Source organism: Centruroides sculpturatus, unplaced genomic scaffold (assembly GCF_000671375.1).
Source record: "Centruroides sculpturatus isolate CEXI.00-Female unplaced genomic scaffold, Cexi_2.0 scaffold192, whole genome shotgun sequence".
In the NCBI taxonomy this organism is placed as follows: domain Eukaryota; kingdom Metazoa; phylum Arthropoda; class Arachnida; order Scorpiones; family Buthidae; genus Centruroides; species Centruroides sculpturatus.
This window is the reverse complement of record NW_019384565.1, coordinates 464,385-490,878: the sequence shown is the minus strand read 5'-3', so window position 1 is coordinate 490,878 and position 26,494 is coordinate 464,385. Positions and strand designations below refer to the sequence as shown.

At 26.6% G+C, this 26,494-nt stretch overlaps 1 protein-coding gene across 12 annotated transcripts in view; it reads right to left on the bottom strand.

The window, feature by feature from the left end:
- LOC111624041 (phosphatidylinositol-binding clathrin assembly protein LAP-like) overlaps positions 1-25,702 on the bottom strand; it is a 106,782-nt gene extending 81,080 nt beyond the window's left edge. For 3 of the 12 annotated variants that reach the window (XM_023366813.1, XM_023366811.1, XM_023366812.1), the window contains exon 1: positions 5,471-5,788. In XM_023366813.1, coding sequence (XP_023222581.1) covers positions 5,471-5,600 — 130 coding nt within the window. In that variant the 5' untranslated portion in view covers positions 5,601-5,788. Of the gene's footprint in view, positions 1-5,470; positions 5,790-25,461 lie in introns of those variants that run through there. The other 9 variants (XM_023366807.1, XM_023366809.1, XM_023366808.1 and 6 more) reach the window with 7 other exon arrangements.
- Positions 25,703-26,494: the final 792 nt, after the last annotated feature.

Here is a 26,494-nt window from a genome sequence, read left to right as displayed (position 1 = left end):
ATTTAACTGTGGTTTCCAAGAAATGTGTGGAAGCAACAAAATCTAAGAGGAAGGTTGCAATATCAACAATTGAAATGAAAAAGGAACTTATTCTGAAGCATGAAGCAGTACAGATGCAACCAATCAAGCCACCATATTTATGACATCAAACCAAAGCAGTAAATGCAATTTACTGATCATTTGATTATTTGTATTTTTATTTACATATTTATTGTGTTTATTAGTACATCTGTTATTTTTATCTTAAATTATATATATTTGCTGCTTTAAGTTTATCAAAAATGGGTTTTGTTTAGAATTTGGGAGTAGATTAGTTCACTTTCCACTATTTCTAAAAAGGATAAAAAAATTTATTCAATTTCAAATGAGTTCAAAATGGCCTCCTGAAATGAATTAAATTCGAAGTGGCACCATTGTAAATAGTACTGTCATTCTATGAAAAATCAGTTTTATTTTAAAGTAACATTCAATTCATCCTACAAGTTTAATTTTTCTGGTAATATATCTGATTTATTTTTGAGTGAATCATTTGTTTTTATTCATGTTGCTAACCGCTAACCAACTGATATAAAGTGTCTGGCTAGAAACAAGGCAAATATAGTTTTAATATACTTAACAGAAAATATCTTTGAAAGTTTAGTTATGACTTAAGACTAATTTTAAATGGATATTCCAAAAAACATAATTCAGATTATATATAATTTTCAACAAGTCATCATAATTTTTATAATTCACTGATATTAGAAAAAAAATATGTAAGTAGTAATGAAGAATTATATTTAAGAATTAAATATATTAAGAATGAAAATTGTTTCATAAATCAAGGATATTTAAAGAGAAAAAACAAACATTGAAAATTATAAAGTGAATATTTATCAATTAAGATTCCTGACAAATGTGATATGCATATCTTTAGATTTTTCTATATAGCATAAAAATTAACACATTGAAACTTGCAAAATAAAGTACCAAATATAAAAAAAATTGATATTGCTCAGATAAGAAACACCTAATTGTTTTTAAAAAACTGGATGATTAACAAAAACTAATTTCATCTAAGACAGTGAAAAAATAAATAGATGAATAAAAACTATGCAGATCACATCTTTGTTGTTATTCTTGAAAGACAGCTGGAAGAACAATAGAAAAGTAAATATTTAAAGACTGATAAGGATAGACAAGATTGTAGCAAATATACTTCCAGAATGGAAAAATTGATCAGTGACATGACAAAAACCTCAGAGGGAAAAAAGGATCATCCAATGAGTCATTCGCCCATTCCTTTTCTATGCAGCAAGATGTTTTTAAATTTACTCACATGCAGCTCTTAAAGATATATTTTATAACTTTAATTTTGAAATTTATATTTTTAAATTTGAAATTTTAGTTTCATAATTTAAATTAAGGTGTGCATGCATGCATATTATATAATTATAAACTTCTGAACAAAAGTTACTTTTAAAAGGAGTCAAAAAATCTGTTTATAGTTCAATAATATAAAGTATATTTTTAAAAGATTCAGCTGTACTAAACTGAAAAATTCAATAGTCGTCAAAACCAATACATACAGAATCAATTACCTACTAATGAACATATTTACATTCATTATATTAATACAGATTTCCACAAACAATTTTAAAATATTTGTAAACATTACTACAGGTGCAGTTTTAAGATGTAGTTTTGTGTTTTAACTATTTCTAATTTTTTCATTAGCTATGGTCAAGAAGTCAGTCATGTTTCAATTCAACTATAAACATTTATTATAACTCAAATTGGTTTACAGAATTTCAAACTCCAAGAAAATAAATATTGCTAGTAAAGACTTATTTGAACATTGTTTGCTGTTCACACCAGGCTTTTGAGACAGGCAAGTCATCTCCCATTTTTTTATGGAACCAAAGCCATATATTCTTTAATTCTTGGCTCAAGCTTTAAAGTTTAGATTTTAATTTCTTCTGCTATTCTCTAGAAAGTGGAGCTTTTCAATTTGTGAAAAAGTTAAACTTTGTAACCTGATTAAAAAGTCTTAACATTTAACTAACATTTCTGACTCTTTGACGTTTTTATTTTTTCAGAATTAAAAAATTTATAATGAACTATAATCATAATACCATATATGGTCAATATTTTAAATGTTATATAAAATTTAACAGCTATTTAATGTTTTAAGTACTGTTATAGTCCTAGTATACCAGTAAATCAACAATTATATAAACAGACTATTCCTACACTTGATTGAAAAATGGTTTAATAATAACTGGTGAATGGTAGTTATATTAGTTCATTGGTATCCCTTTCCTCTCCATGTCAAAAATGGCTTAGTGTTTTACAACTATCAATTTCAGTTAAATGAGCAGCTATGATAATTATCAAGCCATTGTTAGGCCTAATGAACATTTCTAAAAAGATTTAATCTCAAAAGAATATTTTATTTAATCAGATCCTCAAAGTTGTGTTTCTTTTACAAAAAGGCAAGACATTAAATGTTCGCTGCTAGCTTTCTTTTGGCTTGCAATTTGGATGTAATGAACAGACAAATCACAAAATAGAGCTTTTACATTTCTTTCCCAGAGCAGAACTGGGACAAATTGAATAGGGATCTATAAAATACATTAGTGAAAAGTATTATATGAACCTGCTGTTTTTGTATAGTAAAATCCTCATTTCAGTTATATGCATGTAAAATCAGAATTTGATATGTAAAATTCTTGAAATTATGTAGATTCTTAAAGTACACCACTATCAAATATAGTTAATTTCTTCTGAAAAGATTATTATAAATTACAAAAAGCTTCTAAAAATAAAAACCAATTTTAGAAATTTTGCACTTTCTGAACATATTTAATATAAGTGAAAAAATAAACAATGAAATAAATTACAGAACTTAAAAAGCAATAATTATAGAATAGACTATAGCTTATTCAAGTACAGTAAAATACACTAGAATTAGATTGTTACACATTGCTATTTATTAATTCTGGAATATTTTAAGTTATCCTTGCACTTGAAATGTTCCAGAATTAACACACTGATTTCTATAATCTTATTGTAAAGTGAACTATGCTTTACCATACAATTAATACAAAAATTGAGGCTACATTCCTGGAAAATTTAAGGCTACATTTTACAAAGATGTTATATCAAAGTATTTTTTGATTTAATAGATAGATGTTTATATACCTCGTACCTAAGTAATACCTTGCATTGACTTAGCTTCCAGAAAATCATTTATGATAAAAATGTGTGTGTCATTTTTATATGCAGTTTCTTAAAATCAGTACTGCCATTAAAGTAATATGCTCCTGAAAGTTTGGATGACAGCATCATCATCATGTCTGTACAACAGATCTAAATCATGTTAAAGTAAATTTATATGAAAATAAGGCTAAGATTACATATTGTTATACATGATCAAAAAATTAATTTCTGTTGTTTATATAAAGAATTAGAGATAATAAAAATAGTTCCAAATTATTCAAAATATCACAAACTGCAAATAAAAATTGAAATGCTTGACTGAGTAAATCATGATTGGGACTCCTGCTCTTGCAGCCATCAGCTGGCTGCTGAAACAGATGAAAACATTTTCAGTATTCTTTGAAATCAAACCAAAAATATTGCTGAAGGTTTATTTGGTGTTTTTTTTTTTTGAGAAAAATCAGTTAAGTTATGCACCTGTTATTGTTAACTGTCTTATTCAAGCTAATTATATTGGGCCTTTAATTAATATCATTTAATAAATATATTAAGTTTACATTTACTAAATATTAAAACAAAGTATAAATCTTTAATGTTCTAATTAATTTAATTAGAACATTATTAAAAGATTTAGTGATGATAAAAATTCTTTTCAATATTCCAAAATCAACTCTATAATTTTTAATAATTGCCAAAAATAACCGATTTTAAAAAGTCAGAATCTGGTAATGGTAATTTTTGAAAGTAAAATTTATGAAATTAAGAAATAATAAGACAAAAAAAGTCAGCTGTTTAGTTAAAAATCAATAAAGCAAAACAGGTTTTACATACAAAATATGTTTGAACTTTTTTAGTAATAAAAAATGTTTAAAGATCTAAGGTATTTATTTCATTATGCTACAAGAAATTTAAAAATTCCACAAATGTTACATTAGAGGTTTCTATGAATATGGTCAATTACTTTAACTTACAACTGAAATATTCAGCAAAAATTCAGAATACTAATTTATATATCATGCTAAACAATGGAATGATACATATGGAGTTACTGTACATTTGAAGTTCATAAATTTTAAACTTAATACATTTAAATTTTTTTTTTATTTATACTAAATATTTTCCTTTTACATTTAAAAAATAAAAGGAAAGTTATTTTTAAGTGTAATCAAGACATGTTAAAGTTTTGTTTTACCTACTAGGAAGAACTTTAAATTTTCCTTAATTTAAAAAAAATTAAACTTACTATCAAAACAAATGTTTCTCTTTAATAGTAAGGAGATAAGAAATTATACTTTAATACTGAACTAAGTATTTAAAACTGAACAGGCTTTCTTACAAAAATTTAAATCAGCAAATGGTTTCATCTACACACTAAAGACTGTCAAATTTAGATAAAGTCTTCATTGAAATGCTAAAATGGTCATTATTATTATGCAAAAATGGTGACATTTCTTTAATGCAAATTCACTTTATGAAAAAAATAAATAAATAAAAATTCAGTATGCATATGGTAATAATGAAATTAAAAGCTAAAATCTACAGTTAAAGAATTATGCTAACATAAGCCAAAGATCAAATAGATAGTAGTCAAAACAAAATTTTTATTTTTCTGATTAAGATAAGAGAAGACAAGCAAGCTTTTTATATATATTATATATATATAGAAATGCTCTGCTTTACAAAATTTTGGGAAATTTCAGTTCCAGTTTAAATTACAATTATATCAATTTAGAAAAAAATTATATTCAACAACAAACTAAATGGGGAAGTAACTTTTAGTATTCAAAATATTTCATATCTGCATTAAATTAATAAATTTAATAATTTTCTTTACTTATATATTGATCAGATCAAGAGAATTTATCTAGAATTATTTCTCAAGGATGAAATTTTAATTTAGAAAACAACATGAAATTTGTTAAACTTCAATTTTTTTTTTTATCCCTCCCTTCTGAAATTTACAAAAATTTATTAAAATTGAATAAATATTAATTGGGAAAGCTTCTCTTAAAGTAGGTCTGTAATTATATGATTAAAGATGACATTTATTAACATAACATGGAACAGAAAAAAGAAAAAGATTAATTTATGGTTCTACAGTGAAAAGAATAGGGTTTATTAAAAGAAAATGTAAATAGGTATAAAAGGTATTTGACTTTTAAACATTATTGTGATTTTTATATGGAAATGTGGTTTATAATGGATGAATGACGAGGGGGGAAAGCAGAATTAAAATGAGATTATTATTGAGCATTAGGCGATAACTTACAATCTAAATGCTTCTTCTTTGGACCGATGGCTTCTTCGGTTGTCGCTTTACAAACGACTCTAGCCAAACCTTGACCGGCTAACGTGTGTCTAGCAGCAGTCAAACGATCATTCAAAGTCTGTCCCGACATCTTGAACCACACTGAAGACTAAAGGGGGTGGCAGAGACCCCAAAGAACTGTTGAATTCCAATAAATAGTTAACCAGAGAATCGCTCGCTGCAACTTGATTGTGTAAGATTCTAAGCTCCAAAATGGCGGATGATAATCACCATGACAACGTCGTCGCCAATCAGGATGTGACTTTTACGTGACGTTGTAGCCAAATGTAAAGGAGCTGCCCTCTAGTGTCATCTATAGAAGTTAGAATGAATCACGTGCTAGATTTACGCCCACTTCTCCCTTATTCTGGAATAAGTTGACCGGTGGTTCATGAAAATCACTTTGCATACATAAAATAACTCGCTATAAATAATCTTTTATTTTTAATCAGTGTCGGCCTATGTAATTTGAGTGCAATATACTGTTATCGTTTTTCACTTAACTATCGTACTTTCTTTCTAATAAAATCTTAAATAAGAATACTTTGTCTTATATTTATAAAATTGATGGCATACAAAGTATGAAAGTATATTTATTGTTTTTTATAGTTGCGAACACGCGAGACTTTTCTATTGTAATAGAATGAATATTTTTTTTTTCAATAGAAACATTTAGTTTTTAAATGTAATGCTTAATTTCATTGACTTTTGATCTTTAACTTGAGAAAAGAAAAGATTGTATTGATGCTGATTTCTTATCAAATATAACCTATTTACAATGAGTAATTTTACGTGTTCTTTCTGTTAAATACAATGATGCGTCTTCCTTGCATCACAATACTTAGTCAATGACCTTTTACAAAAGTTATTTTATAAAATCACGAATATCACCAAGCGCATTAAAATAATTAGAATTTTTCTATATGTACATACAAGTATACCTACAGTCCTACATAATTTTATTCCACGATTTAAGGAATTTATTTCTAATATTTTGACTACACTCTGATTAAACAAATCAATTTATATATGAATACATTTACTGTAATTTAGTTTGTGTGTTTATACTGTATATTTGATTGATATTTATAGTTAATACAATTTACAATATCATTAGAACATAATTCTAGTCTCAAAAATGAAATTCGTTTATAAATTTCTGTTCAAAAAATAGCCTGTTTATATTTGATAAAGTAAAACTATCACCTTGCAATAACAATTACGGTTGATTTTCAAATTCAATGAGTTTATTCATATGCTATTTAAACAACCAATATACTAAATTACGATACTTCTATAGAAGAAAATTATATTATATTAATAATTATGTTTGATTGCAATATAACTTCCACATTTCGATACTTTTTACAAATGGCTTTTAAATGAGATAACATTATCCTTTATATAGAGCGTGATAATTGCTTACTTTTTAATCAAAATTATACTTATCCTTAAAGTATTCATATATTAAACAATAAAAATTTAAGCACACCAAATTAAATTCAGTTTTTTTTTATCTACAAATATTAATTGGGAAAGCTTCTCTTAAAGTAGGTCTGTAATTATATGATTAAAGATGACATTTATTAACATAACATGGAACAGAAAAAAGAAAAAGATTAATTTATGGTTCTACAGTGAAAAGAATAGGGTTTATTAAAAGAAAATGTAAATAGGTATAAAAGGTATTTGACTTTTAAACATTATTGTGATTTTTATATGGAAATGTGGTTTATAATGGATGAATGACGAGGGGGGAAAGCAGAATTAAAATGAGATTATTATTGAGCATTAGGCGATAACTTACAATCTAAATGCTTCTTCTTTGGACCGATGGCTTCTTCGGTTGTCGCTTTACAAACGACTCTAGCCAAACCTTGACCGGCTAACGTGTGTCTAGCAGCAGTCAAACGATCATTCAAAGTCTGTCCCGACATCTTGAACCACACTGAAGACTAAAGGGGGTGGCAGAGACCCCAAAGAACTGTTGAATTCCAATAAATAGTTAACCAGAGAATCGCTCGCTGCAACTTGATTGTGTAAGATTCTAAGCTCCAAAATGGCGGATGATAATCACCATGACAACGTCGTCGCCAATCAGGATGTGACTTTTACGTGACGTTGTAGCCAAATGTAAAGGAGCTGCCCTCTNTTTTATTTTAAATAAAAAAAAATAATATTAGCACTATGTTTATTTAGAATCAAAGATATACGTATTTATTTTATTTTAAAAAATCAGTTTTGAATAAAAAGAAATGTTAAACAATAAACAAATAGCACCTGTCAGTAAAAATTAGCCCACAAGGACAGAACTTAAATGATGACCTGAATCTAAAAACCTGGAAAATTTTCTTGTAATTTCAAAACTAGTCCAATCTAATTGCACAATGTTATATTAATCTATCACAATATTAGAATTTTTTGTGTGTTTTTTATTATATATTAGGTATTATTTTTAAAATTAAACAATAAAAATTTAAGCACACCAAATTAAATTCAGTTTTTTTTTATCTACTAAATTAAAAATGTAACAATAAATTATGACTTAATTTTTTTGTTTTACAGATTCTACAATGCTTACGAAATATCGAATATTTTCTATTAATTTAAGTAATTAAATATCAAAATAATACTGTTTTTTTTTTTTACGTGTATAGAGACAATTGAAATGTATTCTTCCGTCAGATCAGTTTAGAAAAGCGGATATACCGCTACAACATAGCTACTTTATTAACCCGTATAACCTATAACAGAATTTGCTGAATCACTTTTTTCACTTAATACATTACAATAATGTATTTTAATTGGTTATGATCCGTATAGCCCAATTATTTATTTAATAAATGAATACGCATGAATGGATTTTAACTTGCTTGTAATGTTATAAAAAAAGCATTTAACTGATATTAGATGATAAGGAAAATTTTAATGCGCAAAATAACACGATTAAAATAAATTTACATGAATCTGCAAAAAGATAACCTAATATCTAAGTGTATAATAATTCATATTTAACTTTTAAATTTCATTGACTTGTCATTATTTACATTTAATTTATTTTAGTTTAATTTAATACAATTTTTCTTTAAAATCATCCAAAATATAAAAATATTCAACTCTTAATCATTAAATTATCAATTGATTTATTTAATTGTTTCAATGAGTTTAGAAAAAGTTGATGTTTCTAATGGCATGAAAATAATTTTCCTTTTAACATACAGCTGAAGGAAAGGGAAGGGGAAGTGTATTTATTATTATTATTATTATTATAAATGGACATTATTTTAAAAATAAATAAACAACAATTAAATATAAATTTTTATTATTTAAATAAATTGATTTAATTTTATATATAAGATTCCTATATATGGTATAAAAAATTATTTTAAAAAATAATTTCAGATATATTCAAATACCTAAGCTTAAAATACTTAATCAGAAATGATAAGGGATATTTGCATAAGTTTATCAGGCTGTTTAGAGTTTTCTCCTTTTTTTGTTATTCAATTTTCAATGCTAAACAATATTTTATTTTAAATAAAAAAAAATAATATTAGCACTATGTTTATTTAGAATCAAAGATATACGTATTTATTTTATTTTAAAAAATCAGTTTTGAATAAAAAGAAATGTTAAACAATAAACAAATAGCACCTGTCAGTAAAAATTAGCCCACAAGGACAGAACTTAAATGATGACCTGAATCTAAAAACCTGGAAAATTTTCTTGTAATTTCAAAACTAGTCCAATCTAATTGCACAATGTTATATTAATCTATCACAATATTAGAATTTTTTGTGTGTTTTTTATTATATATTAGGTATTATTTTTAAAATTAAATATTAAAGAAAAATAGAAAAATTTTCTTTTATTTCCTTAAAATTGAAAAATCTAGTTAAACAGGTGATAAAACCAGGTGTTTTAACGTCATGAAGAGGGGAAAAAAACCAGTTTCCTCCATCCGGTTTCATATTCCTGGTATATATTCTTCTGCATCTGATACATATCTTAATATTTTCGCTGTTTGTCAAATGAAAATGAATGTTTAGATTTTTTTATTTTGAAATTTCATAATCATTTAAGACATTGTAGACTATATTATTATTTTCTATCTAATCTACAACTAATTAAAATGGAAAAATAAAATAATCATACTTAAATAATGATTATTCTATGATAATTGCTACTAAATATAAACAACAAATTAATTTTTATCTAAGTATTTATTAATTAATTTTTGAAAATTTTTATGCAAATTGTAAACTATGTAAATTTTGTTTGTTTTCCTCCATTTTAATTAATTTTAAAGCAATTTAACTTGTGCTTGTAGATACAGTGAATATTTTATTGAAATTATATTAAATTTGTTTGTATTATTTTATTAATTATCAAACATTTTATCTTGATATTTTATTTTAAAAATATATTTTTTTATGCAAATTAAATTAAAAAAATTAAAAAGCAATTATAACATTCAATGCCATGTCATATTTCATTTTCTTAGAATTTTGAAATAGTAACATATGAAATACATTAATAAGAATAAAAAATAATTTTTACAAAGTAAATCATTAATTTATTTTCTTAAAATAGAGTACCAGAAATATCGAGCATAATTAATTTTTAAATAGTTTTCATTATCAAATTTATTATTTATTTATTCAGTCCGACAATATTCTTTCAATTTTAAGATTGATTTAACTACCAATATTCTATAAGATCTTCAGTTGGCCTCAATTAGACATGGCCTGGTCCTCAAAGGTTAGCCAACATGAAGATGGTGAAAAACTCTTCAAGCTGTAATTTTCGAATTCGAATCCTTTGTAGATTTCTCCGGCTATAAGTTTATTACAGTTTATTAGTATTGAAATAATATTCCTTGGAGGTAAAAGACGAAGGATTTCCCATTCGAAACCAATCCCGGTCATTCTAATAGAAGTACAGTACAATGCTCTATCATACTGGGAAGTGATCCAGCCCAAATTTAAATAGACAAATGAGATTTATTATATATTAAATATTATATAAAGTTTTATATATTAAACTACAAATTATTAGTAATAAAATTTTATTGAATTTTATCTGAAAATTTGCAGCATAGAGTTAAGCTCAATCAATGATCATAAGATTATTTTATAACAAATTAAATAAATTTTTAATCAATTTGTTACTGGGCAATCAAATTATCATAGTGATAATAATTGATTTACATGATGTTATTCGCATTTTACTTTCTTTTTTATGTCTTAAAATGAAATAAAATTATACTATAAAATTATAGTTAATACACCTTAATTTTTTTATTCTAACTTAAGTCAATTTTTTCTATAATTCTTCAAGTTATAAAAAAGATGGGGAATTATTAAATGAAATATTCATCAGGTACCACCAGTATTAATTGTATAACTAAAATCAAGAATTGTGTTTATATCAGATTGGATATAGCAACAACATAAGTTCTTGATTTTCTTAATATAGCATAGTAAATATTGTTTAGAAGATGGTTTGGCAGTATGCCCATATATATTGTCTATAAATAAACCACAGTATATGAGTGTAACAGTGTGAATACAACTAGACTTTTCCCCGAATTTTCAGCCACTGGTTTCGACGTATCAAATTTGTAATTGTTTATACAATTCAGACATTTGAAATTATGGCCTGAAAGCATATCAGCTATTTTTGTTCAATATAATTTTAAAATAATTGATTTCTTCAAGAAAATGTTACCCCTCTAAGATGTTTTAACCATTCATTTACATATGAGATGTAATTAAATTATATTTCTAAATGTTTAAAATGTTTAAATCAATATCAAAAAATTAGCAGGTAAATATACTTAATTAATAAACACAATAAATAGAATATTTTACAAATATAAAGTCAGAAGAAAATATATTTTTGAAAATTTTGGAAGGTTAAAACTAGAAAATAAACATCATAATGTTAAATTTTTAAAAAGTTTAATTGAATTAATTATATAAATTTTATACATTGGTTACTTTAATTATTAATTTTTATTTGTTGTAATTAGATTTATTTATTAATTTCTTTTATTTAAATTTTGTATACAAACTTTTTACAAAAATTAATAAATTAATTAATATTTAGGATAGAAATACATACATACACACATACAAATATATAGGCTATATGAAGAATTATATTAAAAATTTAATTTTATTTATTTATTCAGCTGTAACTTTCTTTTCTATTTGCAATTTAAAATTTTAAAGATAAATTTTTTTCATTAATTGAATTATTATTTGCTGATTTTGGTCGGATTTTTGAAGTAAAATTTTATTTTTAAAATTAAATTTGTCTTTCTATGTCCAAAAAATTATAAGAAATTTATTATTACTATTATTTTTCCCATTCTGTAATACAATTTATTTATTTATTTATTTNATGTTAGTTTTAATTAAAATTTGTTGTTACTGGGATATAAGGTTCTTGTGAATTGATTATCCCTCCCAGTGATTCTCGAGAAGTTGTTTTATTGTTACATACATTACTTAATATCAATACAATGTCAGAAATTTTATCAATAGACAATACACTTAAAAATTATTTTATAGCTGATACTCATTTAAATTTGAGTAACAAAAAATAATAAATACATCATTAAAAATAACTTACTCATTAATTGATCTCCGAAGATTATCACGAACTTGATTTTTATTGAGATCTGTGCACCATGTTTGTTCAGAGAGAAATTTTGAGACATATATCTCCACTCTTTGTCTTAAATTCTGATATGCAGGCTATAATAATAATAAATAGATTTGAATAACAAATATTTAAAATTCAAAATGTAAATTTCTACTACTAAAAATTTAAAATCACATGAACCAAATACAGAGTTAATCAAACTGATTTTTTTCCAAATTTTGAATATTTATTATATCATAAATACATAACAAAAAAATACAAATTATATTATTTCACATGTTTAAATAGAAGAAGAAAATGAGAGACACAAAGTTTTTGATGTATAACAAGCAAAAAACTTTTGGTTTTATTTAAAAATAAATTAAAAACATGTTACAATTTAAAAATTGCTAGCACTTTTAGTAAGACACTCTTACTATTGTCAGACAAACAAAATATATACAGTATATATTTTGTTTGTCTGACAATAGTAAGTTTATCTCAAGTAGAATAATAAGTTTCCTCACTATTCTACTATCAGATAAAGTTAAAATATAGCCAAAAATATCACAAATAAGAAATACTGTGTTAGACTATATGTTGAAACTGCTGAATAATCAGTATAATGTTGCTGAATAATCAGTTTAAACAAAATAATAATAATTTTGTTTAAACTGATTATTCAGCAACATTATACTGATTATTCAGCAACTATTATTATTTTGTTTAAACAAAATTATTATTATTTTGTTTAAATCAACAGAACAAGAGATAATTAAATTTGCTATTAGAAGCTCTTTGAAAGCATTTTAGAGTTAATATTCGTAATAAGCATGCTTATAAGTAACATGCATGATTATAAAGGTGCGTATATGCTGTATATAACTCATATAATCTATATTTATGAATCGAAACCTTTTCATATTTACTATATGTAGGTGTTCGCTTGTCCATTTATATTCCTATTTGAACAGAGTAGCCAAATACTGCTTTGATCTACTGATTATGTAGGCTTATTTGCACAATCTTAATATAACAAAAAATAAAGAAAAAAATTATATTTAAACGCAGCAAACTATGAAGAAATCGTATCCTACCTTAGTTGAATTTAAATCGACGCGAATTTAGAAATCCCTTTGAATTTTTACTGTAATTAGATATTTAGTTATGAAAGTTTGTTTTATTATTACAATAAAAGTTAATTGTAAAGTCTGAAATTCTAGAAATATCAATAACATTTAATAGAGAAAAGTTCTCTTTGCAAGGATATCAGGTAGATTTATTTCGTTTTCTGTATCATGTGTACAACAGAAAATAAATAAATGCTGAATTATTTTTAAAATATTCAGAGAATTTTTTTGTATCATTTTGACAACAGGAATTATACCANATTATTACATTTTATAACGATACTATATGTATCTAAAAGTCCAGAACGAGTTGGTTAACTTTCCCAGCAAAAAAAAATTTAAAATTGTAGTGGCGCCATCTGTTATCCAATTTTATTAAAAAAAAGCCTTTTATATTATTAATTGTTATAAAATAGCAAAAAGCTTAATTTTGAGGGTAGGGACGAGTTTTACTTTAAAAATAAAAAATATAAATGCTTTATAACGAGTAAAATCGTCATTAAATCCGACTCGAGATATGTCACATGTCCCCCCTCTCTATCCCCAACCCCGTCGACCTTTAACCATCAACATTTAAAAACGTCACTCCCTCTACTACACAAACTTCCCTGCAAAGTTTCAAAAATTTTCGACATAAAGCACAGGAGTTATTAAGCTTCAAAGAGGGTGAACAAAATCGTGCACCCATTCATACATACAGAAAAAACACTCGAATATGTATCTCCTTGACAATGTTGATTGTCAAGGTGGCCCGTTTAACATTTCACCAACATTTCGACTATTTTATCACGATCATAAAAAATAAACTTAATTGTATTTTATTACAGAAATGATACTGATATGAATCATATGATATTTTGGAACATTTCAATGATGTGTCTGTAATAAAATTTTATCAAGTTGATTTTTTTTATCGGATAATTACTAAGCTTTTCAACTAGTGCAAAAATATAGAATATATTACGAGCAATTATTTTTATTATGACATCGTCCCAATGTTTGTTTGCAATTTTTAATCATATTTTAATTTTAAAAAATCCACGAGTTGCATAACTTTCTTCGCAAAAACATTTAAAATTACGTGTGGGGTCATGTTATGATATTTTATTTTTAAAAATTTTAATATTATTGATGATAAAAAGCTTACTTTTAAGGGTCAGGATGAGTTTTATTTAAAAAAAAAAAAAAAGTTATAAATGCTAATAACGAGTAAAATCTTCAGTAAGTCCAACCACACTCGAGATATGATATATGACCCCCTTCTATCTCCCCATCCCTTGATTTTTAACCATCAAAATTTAGTAGCATCAATTCCTCTAATACATAACCCTGCTTGGAAAATTTCAGAAATTTTCGACAAAACGTACAGGATAAAGTTATTAAACTTCAAATTGGGTAAACAAAATCATGCTTCCCACATACACACACATCCATGAATAAAGAAAAAAACCCAATTATTATTATTATTTTAATTTTTTGAAGTTTTAATATGACCTGATTCCAAAAGTGTAAAAGTCTTGGGGGATCAGTTTTTGACTATGATTTCCACTGTTGTAGGCCTTATATAACAGCCGGGAAAGTAAAAACCACGTGACTTCCGGTCCAGACAGGAAGTTCATTAAAACTTAATCAGATTCTCCGGCCCCTAATCTTTCCCTGTCTGCTCTCGATTTTCATTCTCATTGCATCGAACATGTCTAGAAGTTCAAAAGCTATCGCTCAAAATAAAAAGTCATTCTATAGATTTTTGCTTAAAATTTTCCAAAAAAGATGAATTTATGAATATTCTAGATGTATTTTTTTCAATCTAGAATATGAATAAAAAGTTAATAAACGTTAGCATTATAATTTTATATGTTGCATTGTATCAGAAACTGTTGCACTCGTATGAATAAAGACCTAAAGATAGGCTTGATTTTATTACAAATTACAGATATATTAATATATCTTATTTTAAAATATATTAATATATTACAGATATTACTGGACCCATGGCAAATATTTCGTGAAGATTGTTTCAAAGAAATAAAGTTTTATATCTAAGAAATCAAAAACATCTCCCTTGGTTATTTTCATTGCTAAATAAGATGTTAATGGAAAATATATTCCAACGAGCAATTATTTGTGATATCGTTACAATGCCGGGCTGCAATTTTTGGTCATATTTTTAATTTATTTGATTTAATATATATGCTCTCCACCAGAAATTAGTAGTGGCTTGCCCCTGTACATCATACTTTTCCTTTAACAATAGAGTCGTGCCAGTCATCTATCTAACACCTTCCAGGGGAAAATTTTTGAATTTGAATAAGATGACTTCTGGTTTACGTCGAAAGTTCATGTATAGTTAATCGGGGTCTTCTGCCCCTAAGGTTTCTATATCTGGTCTCGTCTTTCATCTATCTAAATCCATTCTCGAGATTAAGGAAAGACAGATGGAATAAGATTAAATCGTCCTTTTAAAAATACCAATTATTGTACAAAAATTAAAAACAAAAAAATGTTACAACGGTTCTTGACGTACAAAATTTTTGATAAAAGTCCTGTTGAGTAGTAAAACTTTTCCATATTTTTTGCATTAGCTATTAAAAGTTTTAACTAGTTTTCAACTCTAGTCTGTAAACTTAAGTAAAGTTATCCATGAACAAAAATTGATTCCGATTTGTTGAAAATCTAATCCGAGATTCGCTGATTGTGACGACAAAAGTTAAGATTAAGGAAATTGTCTTCGTTTTAAAATAAATGACAAATTAGTTTGACTGTAAACTAAATCAATTCTCTGAATGAAAACTCTTCTCAATTGCTTTCAGTTAATAACTCAACATCAATGAAATTTTGATATAGCAACTTTATTATTTATAATTAAATCTTTCAAAACAATTTACTAGAAATTTGTTTTTCTCGTTTTATTGTTTAATAAACCCATTACAAAAGAAATCAGGTCAAAAGCTTGTTTAGTCTTTGAGTTATTCAAGTTCAAAAAGTGTTTCTTGCATTGACATCGTTTAATTATTAAAGATAACGACTTAAATAGCGTATTTCTATGCTGAAAAGTTTTCATGTAAAAATTTATATAATGTTTTTAACAAATCTCTTTGTGATATAAACCAATGAATGAAGCAATATACTACGTATATACACAGGAACCTACGTAATAAGTCTTCAATAAATTAGTATTAAAATAATATAAATTAGTCAATGTCTAAAAAGTGTAACGAATAAATCAATTAAAAAATTTTAAAAAGTATAAGTAAGCTATATATATTTCATTTTTATAATATAAAATGTTATATTTCGTCAATGTAATTTAAATTATTATTAGATGAAGGCTAATTAGTTTAAGGTCATGAGTGTTGCAACGTTTCAAAACAAAGAGTTTATATGGTAATAAAATATAAAATTTCAATTTAATTGTAAAGGGAGTAAATATACAGAAATACGATAATTTCTTTATTAGTAGCTTATTGAAATTGATTAACGAGACAATTACTTTTTAAATATATTTTTATACAAAATCTTTAAAAATTTTTTTGCTTCAGCCTTTTAGATTATTCCATCTTAAACACGATATGTAACCTATTATATATACACCCATGGGCATCCGCATGGGCATCCGAGAAAATGGGGCAAGTGCCCTTCCCTGGAATCGAGTAAAAAATTCCACAAATTATAATCGTAAAAGTGATTGAGATGATGGTCGAGGGTGTAAGATTACATCTTACACCTTCGATTATGAAACGCTTTGATGCAGTACTGTATTCCATAATCTACTTGTGGAAATTCTTGGGATTTTTAGAGCCTCCTGAATTCGATGCCGGATCCACAGAGCGATAGATTGACGTTTTAACCGCCTCGGGAATCCGGCAGAGATGATGATTGTGAACCAGAAGATAGTAGTCAAGATCCTGATTCCAACAACATCGAAATAGATAGAATGGCAAAGTAACAACTCAATCAAAAGATGATGATTCGGGTTAACTATGAAATCAGTATGCTAATTATTTCAAATGTTGTGGCTATAACCCGTAAATTAAGATAATTAAAATATTTTTACCAACTCGTCTTATGTTGCACGATAATAAACGCAGGAGATACGTACGTTTTAAAAATAATCTCCCAGGATTTAATCGAGGAAATACTGTATATACGAGATATTTTCCTAAATTCTCATAAAAATTCTTTTATCTGTTCAATTCGGATCCACCAAGATTAAATCCTGAGTGCACTGTTGAGAGTAACCAACTACCACGTGTACGTTTGAGAAAACCATGTGCACTTTTTTAAAACCTATTTGATGTTTTCTTAAGATAACCGGAGCATTGCCGGGTATATTAGCTAGTGTATTGTTGATTAAGGAGGCAACAGATACAGATGTTTGAAATCTTAGATACATATTATTACATAGTCCGTATTGAAGCGATTCTATAGTAAATCGATAATATACCAGATCATGGGCATTCGCAGAAAATTTTCCAGGGGGGAGGAGCAAAACTTGGAGACAATAATGACATCAATAAATTTTTATTTAACTTTTTGGGTTTTTGTTTCTTCACAAGTACCATTACAGAATACAATACTGCATCAAAATATCCCATAGTCGACTGTGTAAGGTTACATATAATCATTTCTACAATTATAAATTATGAAATATTCTACTCGATCGGAGGGAAGAGCAAGTGTCCCGTTTGCCCTTTCTGCGGATGCTCATGTACAGTACCAGATCAATGATCAATTTTATAAACTTGAAAACAAAAATTCTTGATCAACGTTGAAAAATTCATGTAAAGAATATAATTAAACTAACTTCTCTTAAAAATTGTCTACACAAAAAGCTCTGACGTCGACAATCCATAAACATATTCAGTCTTAATTAATCGTAAAAGCAAATTAAAGATAGAAGAATACATAATATGTCCACTCTATTTTTCATAAGCATAAATGCTTACGAACCTGTAGAATCACACAATTAGAATACCGGATCTAATTGATTCTACACCTGTAAAATGATTTAGATCAATGTAGAATCACTTAATTTTTATTAGAGAAAATTTCTATTTATTTTTAAAAGTCTACAATGTAAATTAGGTTTTAAATTATATTATTTTGTATCAGACAAATAAGTTATCACGTAATATTAATATGTGAACATCTCATGTTTAATCAATCAATTCTCTGAATGAAAACTCTTCTCAATTGCTTTCAGTTAATAACTCAACATCAATGAAATTTTGATATAGCAACTTTATTATTTATAATTAAATCTTTCAAAACAATTTACTAGAAATTTGTTTTTCTCGTTTTATTGTTTAATAAACCCATTACAAAAGAAATCAGGTCAAAAGCTTGTTTAGTCTTTGAGTTATTCAAGTTCAAAAAGTGTTTCTTGCATTGACATCGTTTAATTATTAAAGATAACGACTTAAATAGCGTATTTCTATGCTGAAAAGTTTTCATGTAAAAATTTATATAATGTTTTTAACAAATCTCTTTGTGATATAAACCAATGAATGAAGCAATATACTACGTATATACACAGGAACCTACGTAATAAGTCTTCAATAAATTAGTATTAAAATAATATAAATTAGTCAATGTCTAAAAAGTGTAACGAATAAATCAATTAAAAAATTTTAAAAAGTATAAGTAAGCTATATATATTTCATTTTTATAATATAAAATGTTATATTTCGTCAATGTAATTTAAATTATTATTAGATGAAGGCTAATTAGTTTAAGGTCATGAGTGTTGCAACGTTTCAAAACAAAGAGTTTATATGGTAATAAAATATAAAATTTCAATTTAATTGTAAAGGGAGTAAATATACAGAAATACGATAATTTCTTTATTAGTAGCTTATTGAAATTGATTAACGAGACAATTACTTTTTAAATATATTTTTATACAAAATCTTTAAAAATTTTTTTGCTTCAGCCTTTTAGATTATTCCATCTTAAACACGATATGTAACCTATTATATATACACCCATGGGCATCCGCATGGGCATCCGAGAAAATGGGGCAAGTGCCCTTCCCTGGAATCGAGTAAAAAATTCCACAAATTATAATCGTAAAAGTGATTGAGATGATGGTCGAGGGTGTAAGATTACATCTTACACCTTCGATTATGAAACGCTTTGATGCAGTACTGTATTCCATAATCTACTTGTGGAAATTCTTGGGATTTTTAGAGCCTCCTGAATTCGATGCCGGATCCACAGAGCGATAGATTGACGTTTTAACCGCCTCGGGAATCCGGCAGAGATGATGATTGNGATGAAAATTCAACGCGAAGTAGGTTAATAGCAATATACTAATATGCTAATTACATGGGATATAATAATATACTACACTAATAATGGATTTTTTCATACTTTTCGGTTATCCGACTTCTCAATTATCCGACCAACCCCAGTCCCCAATTGAGTCAGATAATTGATGCTTTACTGTAATACTAAAACTTAACTTACAAAACATAATGTAACAATAACTTAAAAATAACTTAACACTAATTTTTTTACCTTTTCTGTTTTATATATATATATTTTTTAGATTTTTTAGCATTTGTAATTTTAACATTCTATTGTATTATTCCATCATATATTCTTCCAACATTAAAACTAATCAGTCAAAATTATACCATTGTTTTGAAACAAACATTCAAAATAATTCGTTGTGTAACGAATTGCAGAATAATAAAGTATATTTGAATATATCCTATTTTTTTACTCACATCAATTTAGAAGATATTTTCGAAAATATGAATTTGCGAGTTTGAGTTCTTCGTATAAATATAAACTGTTTTAAAGGAAATCATCTAATTATTAGCTTTTATTGGCAATCGTTAAGTTCCAAAAAATTTGAAGAAATAAAACATGACATTCATTGTTGAGTGAATAATACAAGATGCCATTAAGTTTAATTTTGATTCAGTTGTTATATTGGTTATATTTATCTATTTTTTCATAGAATTTCATAATTTCTTTTCTGTTTTTAAAGCAGTTTATCATATTAATCTCTAACTACAGTCCGAAAAGTACAGCGAAAGAGTAGACATGAGTTAGACTGAGCTGAATAGTCTATAGGGATGGAAAGAGACACGTTGACACATGGATCCGTTCTCATTCATTTGTTTTGTATTTTACATTTTTTAAAACGTTTTAATACCATCTTTATCATAAATAATTTTATTGTTTTGCTTTTTCTTACAAATTTTATGACTATGATCCATATGCCAACTACCACACGTCTCCTTCATAGATCCTTCCAGCTCACGCTGACTCGAGTCTATTCTTTCGCTGNAAAATTAAAATAAGTTTTATAATTAATTTTCGAAATATTTCAATGAATATAAAATGTATTGATTAAATATTTATGTAACTATTAAATGTAATTTGTAAATTAAATTATAATATAGTTTGTGATAAAAATTGTTCATCTTAGATATCATAGATATTGTGTAATTAGGTATTAACATGTCCTTGGACTATTACCGAAGTTCCAGGTTCGATTTGTTAGATTGAATTTCATTTCATTGTTGTCACTGTGTTAGTTTTATTATTAATGTCAAGACATATGAAAAATATTTAGTCTAAAATCAAGTAAAATAATTTGCATTATAAATATTTATACTTTATAAATGAATTTGTTAGATGTTAAGAGTAAGATTTGTATTCTGACTCAGATTAAAAGAAAGTAAGTAGCTACTATATATATTGTTATTTATAGTAGCTACACCCTCAGACACGTTGTAGCTATAGGTCTAATAAATATTTGTAATGTCGAATATAATTTTTGAATATATTTTAATTACAGTATTCATTTAAATTACCATTAAAACAGAGTGACCCCTCTGAAGCTCTGTAAGCCAAGTTGAGAAGACCAATCCAATTAAACACCACTAGTTTTATACCATCGATATTGACGTGTTGTATATGACTATTTACACATATAATGAAACTTGGGTTTATCGGACAACCTAATCACAACGAAATCCTAATCCAAGATCATCACTCAATCGGGACCAAGAGCTCTCAACAAGAGAAATATCTAGTTGTTTCTAATGTAAATATGCCAGAAATACTCAAATGTGAAATGTTTAAATCATTAATAATGTTGAAATTTCTATTATTAATTCAGCATAAAAATATCCTACATAAATATTAATATTTCCTTCAGATTATATATTTTAATTTCTGTTTATTCATCATTCAATAAACGTTAATGGAGAAAATAGATAATCATATTCATTTCAGGTAAATAAATCTAATAATTTAAGTAATTCAGATTAATACTGTATATAAATACTGTATAATCAAATGTTTAAATATTCAATTATAAGAAATGAAGATTGAAAATTAAAGTTCTATTAATTATATAAAAGGTATATAAATTATAACTAGATTTAACTATCAATAGTTAATGCATTTGACATTTTTAAAAATTTAATGGATATAGATCCATTAGAATAATGAAGTGCTGGACAGACAATAGAGATTTACAATAAATACATATATATATATATTTTTTAGATTTTTTAGCATTTGTAATTTTAACATTCTATTGTATTATTCCATCATATATTCTTCCAACATTACAACTAATCAGTCAAAATTATACCATTGTTTTGAAACAAACATTCAAAATAATTCGTTGTGTAACGAATTGCAGAATAATAAAGTATATTTGAATATATCCTATTTTTTTACTCACATCAATTTAGAAGATATTTTCGAAAATATGAATTTGCGAGTTTGAGTTATTCGTATAAATATAAACTGTTTTAAAGGAAATCATCTAATTATTAGCTTTTATTGGCAATCGTTAAGTTCCAAAAAATTTGAAGAAATAAAACATGACATTCATTGTTGAGTGAATAATACAAGATGCCATTAAGTTTAATTTTGATTCAGTTGTTATATTGGTTATATTTATCTATTTTTTCATAGAATTTCATAATTTCTTTTCTGTTTTTAAAGCAGTTTATCATATTAATCTCTAACTACAGTCCGAAAAGTACAGCGAAAGAGTAGACATGAGTTAGACTGAGCTGAATAGTCTATAGGGATGGAAAGAGACACGTTGACACATGGATCCGTTCTCATTCATTTGTTTTGTATTTTACATTTTTTAAAACGTTTTAATACCATCTTTATCATAAATAATTTTATTGTTTTGCTTTTTCTTACAAATTTTATGACTATGATCCATATGCCAACTACCACACGTCTCCTTCATAGATCCTTCCAGCTCACGCTGACTCGAGTCTATTCTTTCGCTGCACGGATTAAAATGCATACAATTATTAATAGAGTAGAATTATCACAAATATACTCTCAGTGAGTTTAATTTAGATATTTTAAAATATATATTTTAATATCATTTACTGTGAAATTAGAAACATTGCAATACTGTCTTTATTCTTACAAATTATTAAACGTTTTAATGAAGTTTAAGTAATGAAAACTTGTAACAATTTTAAACTACTTTTAGGTAAAATAAGTCAAAAGTATAGAAAAAAAAATAAAAATCCTGTTTACAAACCATTTTATCCAAACTAGTTAACCGCTTAAGATGTTTATATATAATAGTTTCAGTTGACTGATAAACCGATATTGCTGCTAGATTTCTCCTGATTGAAACACATCGTTGCTTTTAAATTACTGTAAGGTTGAATTCATTGTTGTGTAAATATTCAACGTATAATCATGATAAATATGAAAAATATAATCGTGTGATTAAATAAAATCACGAATAACCCAAAAACCAATTAAGATTTTCGAAAGGATAATAAATTTTTTTTTTTTGTTTTAAAAACCATAATTAAACACAGTTAAGTAAAAATCTAGATACGAATCTACATCGTAATTCAATTTTATATCATTGTGTAATTAGTTCGAAACTAATCAAAATATTCACTTAAGTAATTTTATCTTCTTCTTAAGAAATGGTAAATTAAATCTAAAACTCGTTTATTTAATTAGAAATAAATCGCTATGAGATTTAAAATCTGCTGAACGTAGCAATAAAATGGATTACATGGATTACTCTGTGATGGATCCAACCAAATTGTCCTTCGTCTTTTATTTTTATNGACCCCCCTATAACACTGTTGATTTTTCCGTTTTATATGAATTTCATGTTGTACGAGTCACTTATATTTTACAAATACGTGAGCCATTCACAGCCCGGCACACGTATTTGTAAAATGTAAGTGACTCGTACAACATGGAATTCATATAAAACGGAAAAATCAACAGTGAGATTTGCTGTAATTTTTTTTCTTTTATTATATTTAGAAAAACATATAGATATAATAATAGATTCTTGTATCTATTTGTTAACCTTACAGATAAATAATTATTATAATTCTATTGATATTAATTTTTTAAAAACATTTATAAATAAATGTTTAATTTGTAGTTTATATATTTGTTATAAAATTATTGCAAAATTTATTTATTTTTTTTATTAAAAATAAAATTTTAAATATATAGTTTCTGTGTTTACAAAGCCACTATATATTTCAGAGACGAGGAATAATTCTATTGTAGATACTAGTGTAGAATATGTAGTAGTGATAATGTGTGTTCAAGAAAGAAAATGCAATGAAATTAGAGACAACTTTAGAAGAATATTTCGTATGTCACTGTCGTCCGTCCGTCTGTCTTTCTTTAATTTCGAGAAAGACAGATGAAAGACGAGACCATATATAACACATCAGGGACAGGAAGCCCCAATTAACTATATACGAACTTCCGATGCAAACCGAAAGTCATGTTATTTCAATTCAAACATTCTTTCCGTGGAAGATGTTAGATACGTGACTGGCACGACTCTATTATTAAAGGAAAAGTATGATACAGGGGCAAGCCACTACTAATTTGAGATGGAAAGCATATATTTTAAATTATATAAAATAAAAATATTATTAAAAATTGCAAAATAATTGCTCGATTGTTCTCGCAGTTATTAAAGCTTGCAATCATTCATTTTAATTCAACAAATAAAACCTCGAAAAATCATATCAACAATCGTCAGTACCAATCTGTCACCTTGAAGATGATCAAATCCTCAATTTCATAACACTTTTGGGATTTAGTTTCTTATTTCTCATGTTGCTTGGCTCTGACGTGGATCAGAATCTCACATAATATGGAAAACAGAAACCGTAACACTTTTTCAGAGTTTCTGTATCCGAGTCCGGTCAGATCCTCAGAAATTCTTCATGGGTAGTCAGGCCCTGTCTTCTACTATCCAATTATCTCTTTGAGGATCTTGCCAATGATCGTGGCAAGCCTGTTTAAAGATCCCATTGTTTCCACAAGGAAGAAAGTTAAAAAAAAAATTCATTAAAGGAATTATTCATTATAAAAGGTTATATAAGTATAAAGTACGAAGAAAGTTAAAGAAGTAATTATAAAGCAGTTAAAATTTAATAAATAGCATTTAAGATTTACTGTGTTGATCTTGTTTTGATAAATTAATTTTAAAAGCAAAGTACAGTGGAATCTTTGTAATCTAACATATATCGAATTGGTGGGTGTCCGATTACAGTGTATTGTTGTATTACTGGATTTTGTATGTATGTATGCACTGTACAGTAAAAAAACGCACTTGGTTCACAGGTTATTTTAATTGTATTAATTGCGATTGTGATTGTTTTTCCGACTGCACGCACAATAAACTAACCATTGGTAGTATAGTCAATCTTTTTCTGTTATATACATTAACAAAGGGTAACACGAAAATTTTACATGCGCTGCTCTGCGGAATGTCGGAATACTGAACGTGTTGTATTATAAAGAGACTACTGTATTAACGAAAAACACGATACAAATATTTACAAAAATTATAATCAAAAATACAAAAATATTAGAAAGAAAGATTTGCCTAAACCGATAACCGCGATAATCCATTTTTATCGTATTTTCTTCTCGCATTTTATACCGATAATTCGATAATTACCGAAGCAACGATAATTTGACCAGGAATTTCTTATCACTTATATCAAAAAGAAATTGATACATACCTCGTATATATAGCTAAATTATTCTTCTTACAAATTTTATTTGCTACCTTATGGAATTAAAATCCGATTCAAGGAATCTGTCTATTTCTATCTATAAAACGAGGGGGCTGCCTAACAGGAAGGTATCCGAACTACAACGTACCAGGAAAAAGAGAGCCGTCTTCTCTTATAAGTCCAGTCAGTCTCCTGATCTAGTTCTTTCTTCCCTTTTGCTTGGTCCTTTACTGATGTCCGCCGGTAAATAGCGTTCTCTTCTAGTTGAAATTTCCTTGCGGTTATGGCGCGACGGGTCTACTATTGATGTCCGCCATTGATGCCTTCCTTGTATGGGATGGTTTTTTGAGAGTCTAGAGAGGCCGGTGCTTTCTACTGTTGTCTGCCGAGGAGCTCTGTCGGTGCCTGGATTTGTGCCTCTTTTATACGCTTTTCAGCGCAGGAGAGTTATGATATGGCTTACTATCGTATTGGTTTGACTTTTGAGCTGAGTCATTACATAAGCAAAACTGTTTTAACTAGTTTCTTGACTTTATATGGTGATAGCGCCGAACTCCAAGGATGTCATCATTGACAAATCCCATCATTATTCATCGCTTGTTTTGGTTACTGTTGTGTCTTGAAACGATATCCGATCTCTGCTATGATCGGCGGGGGGGCATAAAGTGGTGTTTTTCCCACTTTCTTTAAGTTTTATTCTCTTACAAATTGATTTAATTACTTAATTGTCTTCTCATCCTTTTCCTCGCATGTTGTGAGATTTATTACCGTTAATTAATAAACTTCTTATTCTAAATTGTTTCTTTAAATCATTCTAAAAGTTGATATTATTGGAAATTTCTATAGGGAAGTCCCTAGAATCGGAAAAATAGGCAAATTTCCTCTTACACTTTGATCCACGTATAAACAATCTCGATATCTTCAAGATATGGGTTCAAAAGAAAAAGGATATAAAATAAACACAAAGTTTAAATACAATAAAATCTCTAACTAATTAATTAAAGTGACAACAAAGTGGCTAAACTAAGATTATACAGATAGCGTAAATACGTAAATAACAAATTCACAAATACACACATATATATAGTAACAACAAATTTTGATGGGGAGGAAATGGTAGTCTTCACATAACTAATGCCTATAAAATAATAAAAATACAATATTAAATATCATTACTGTTC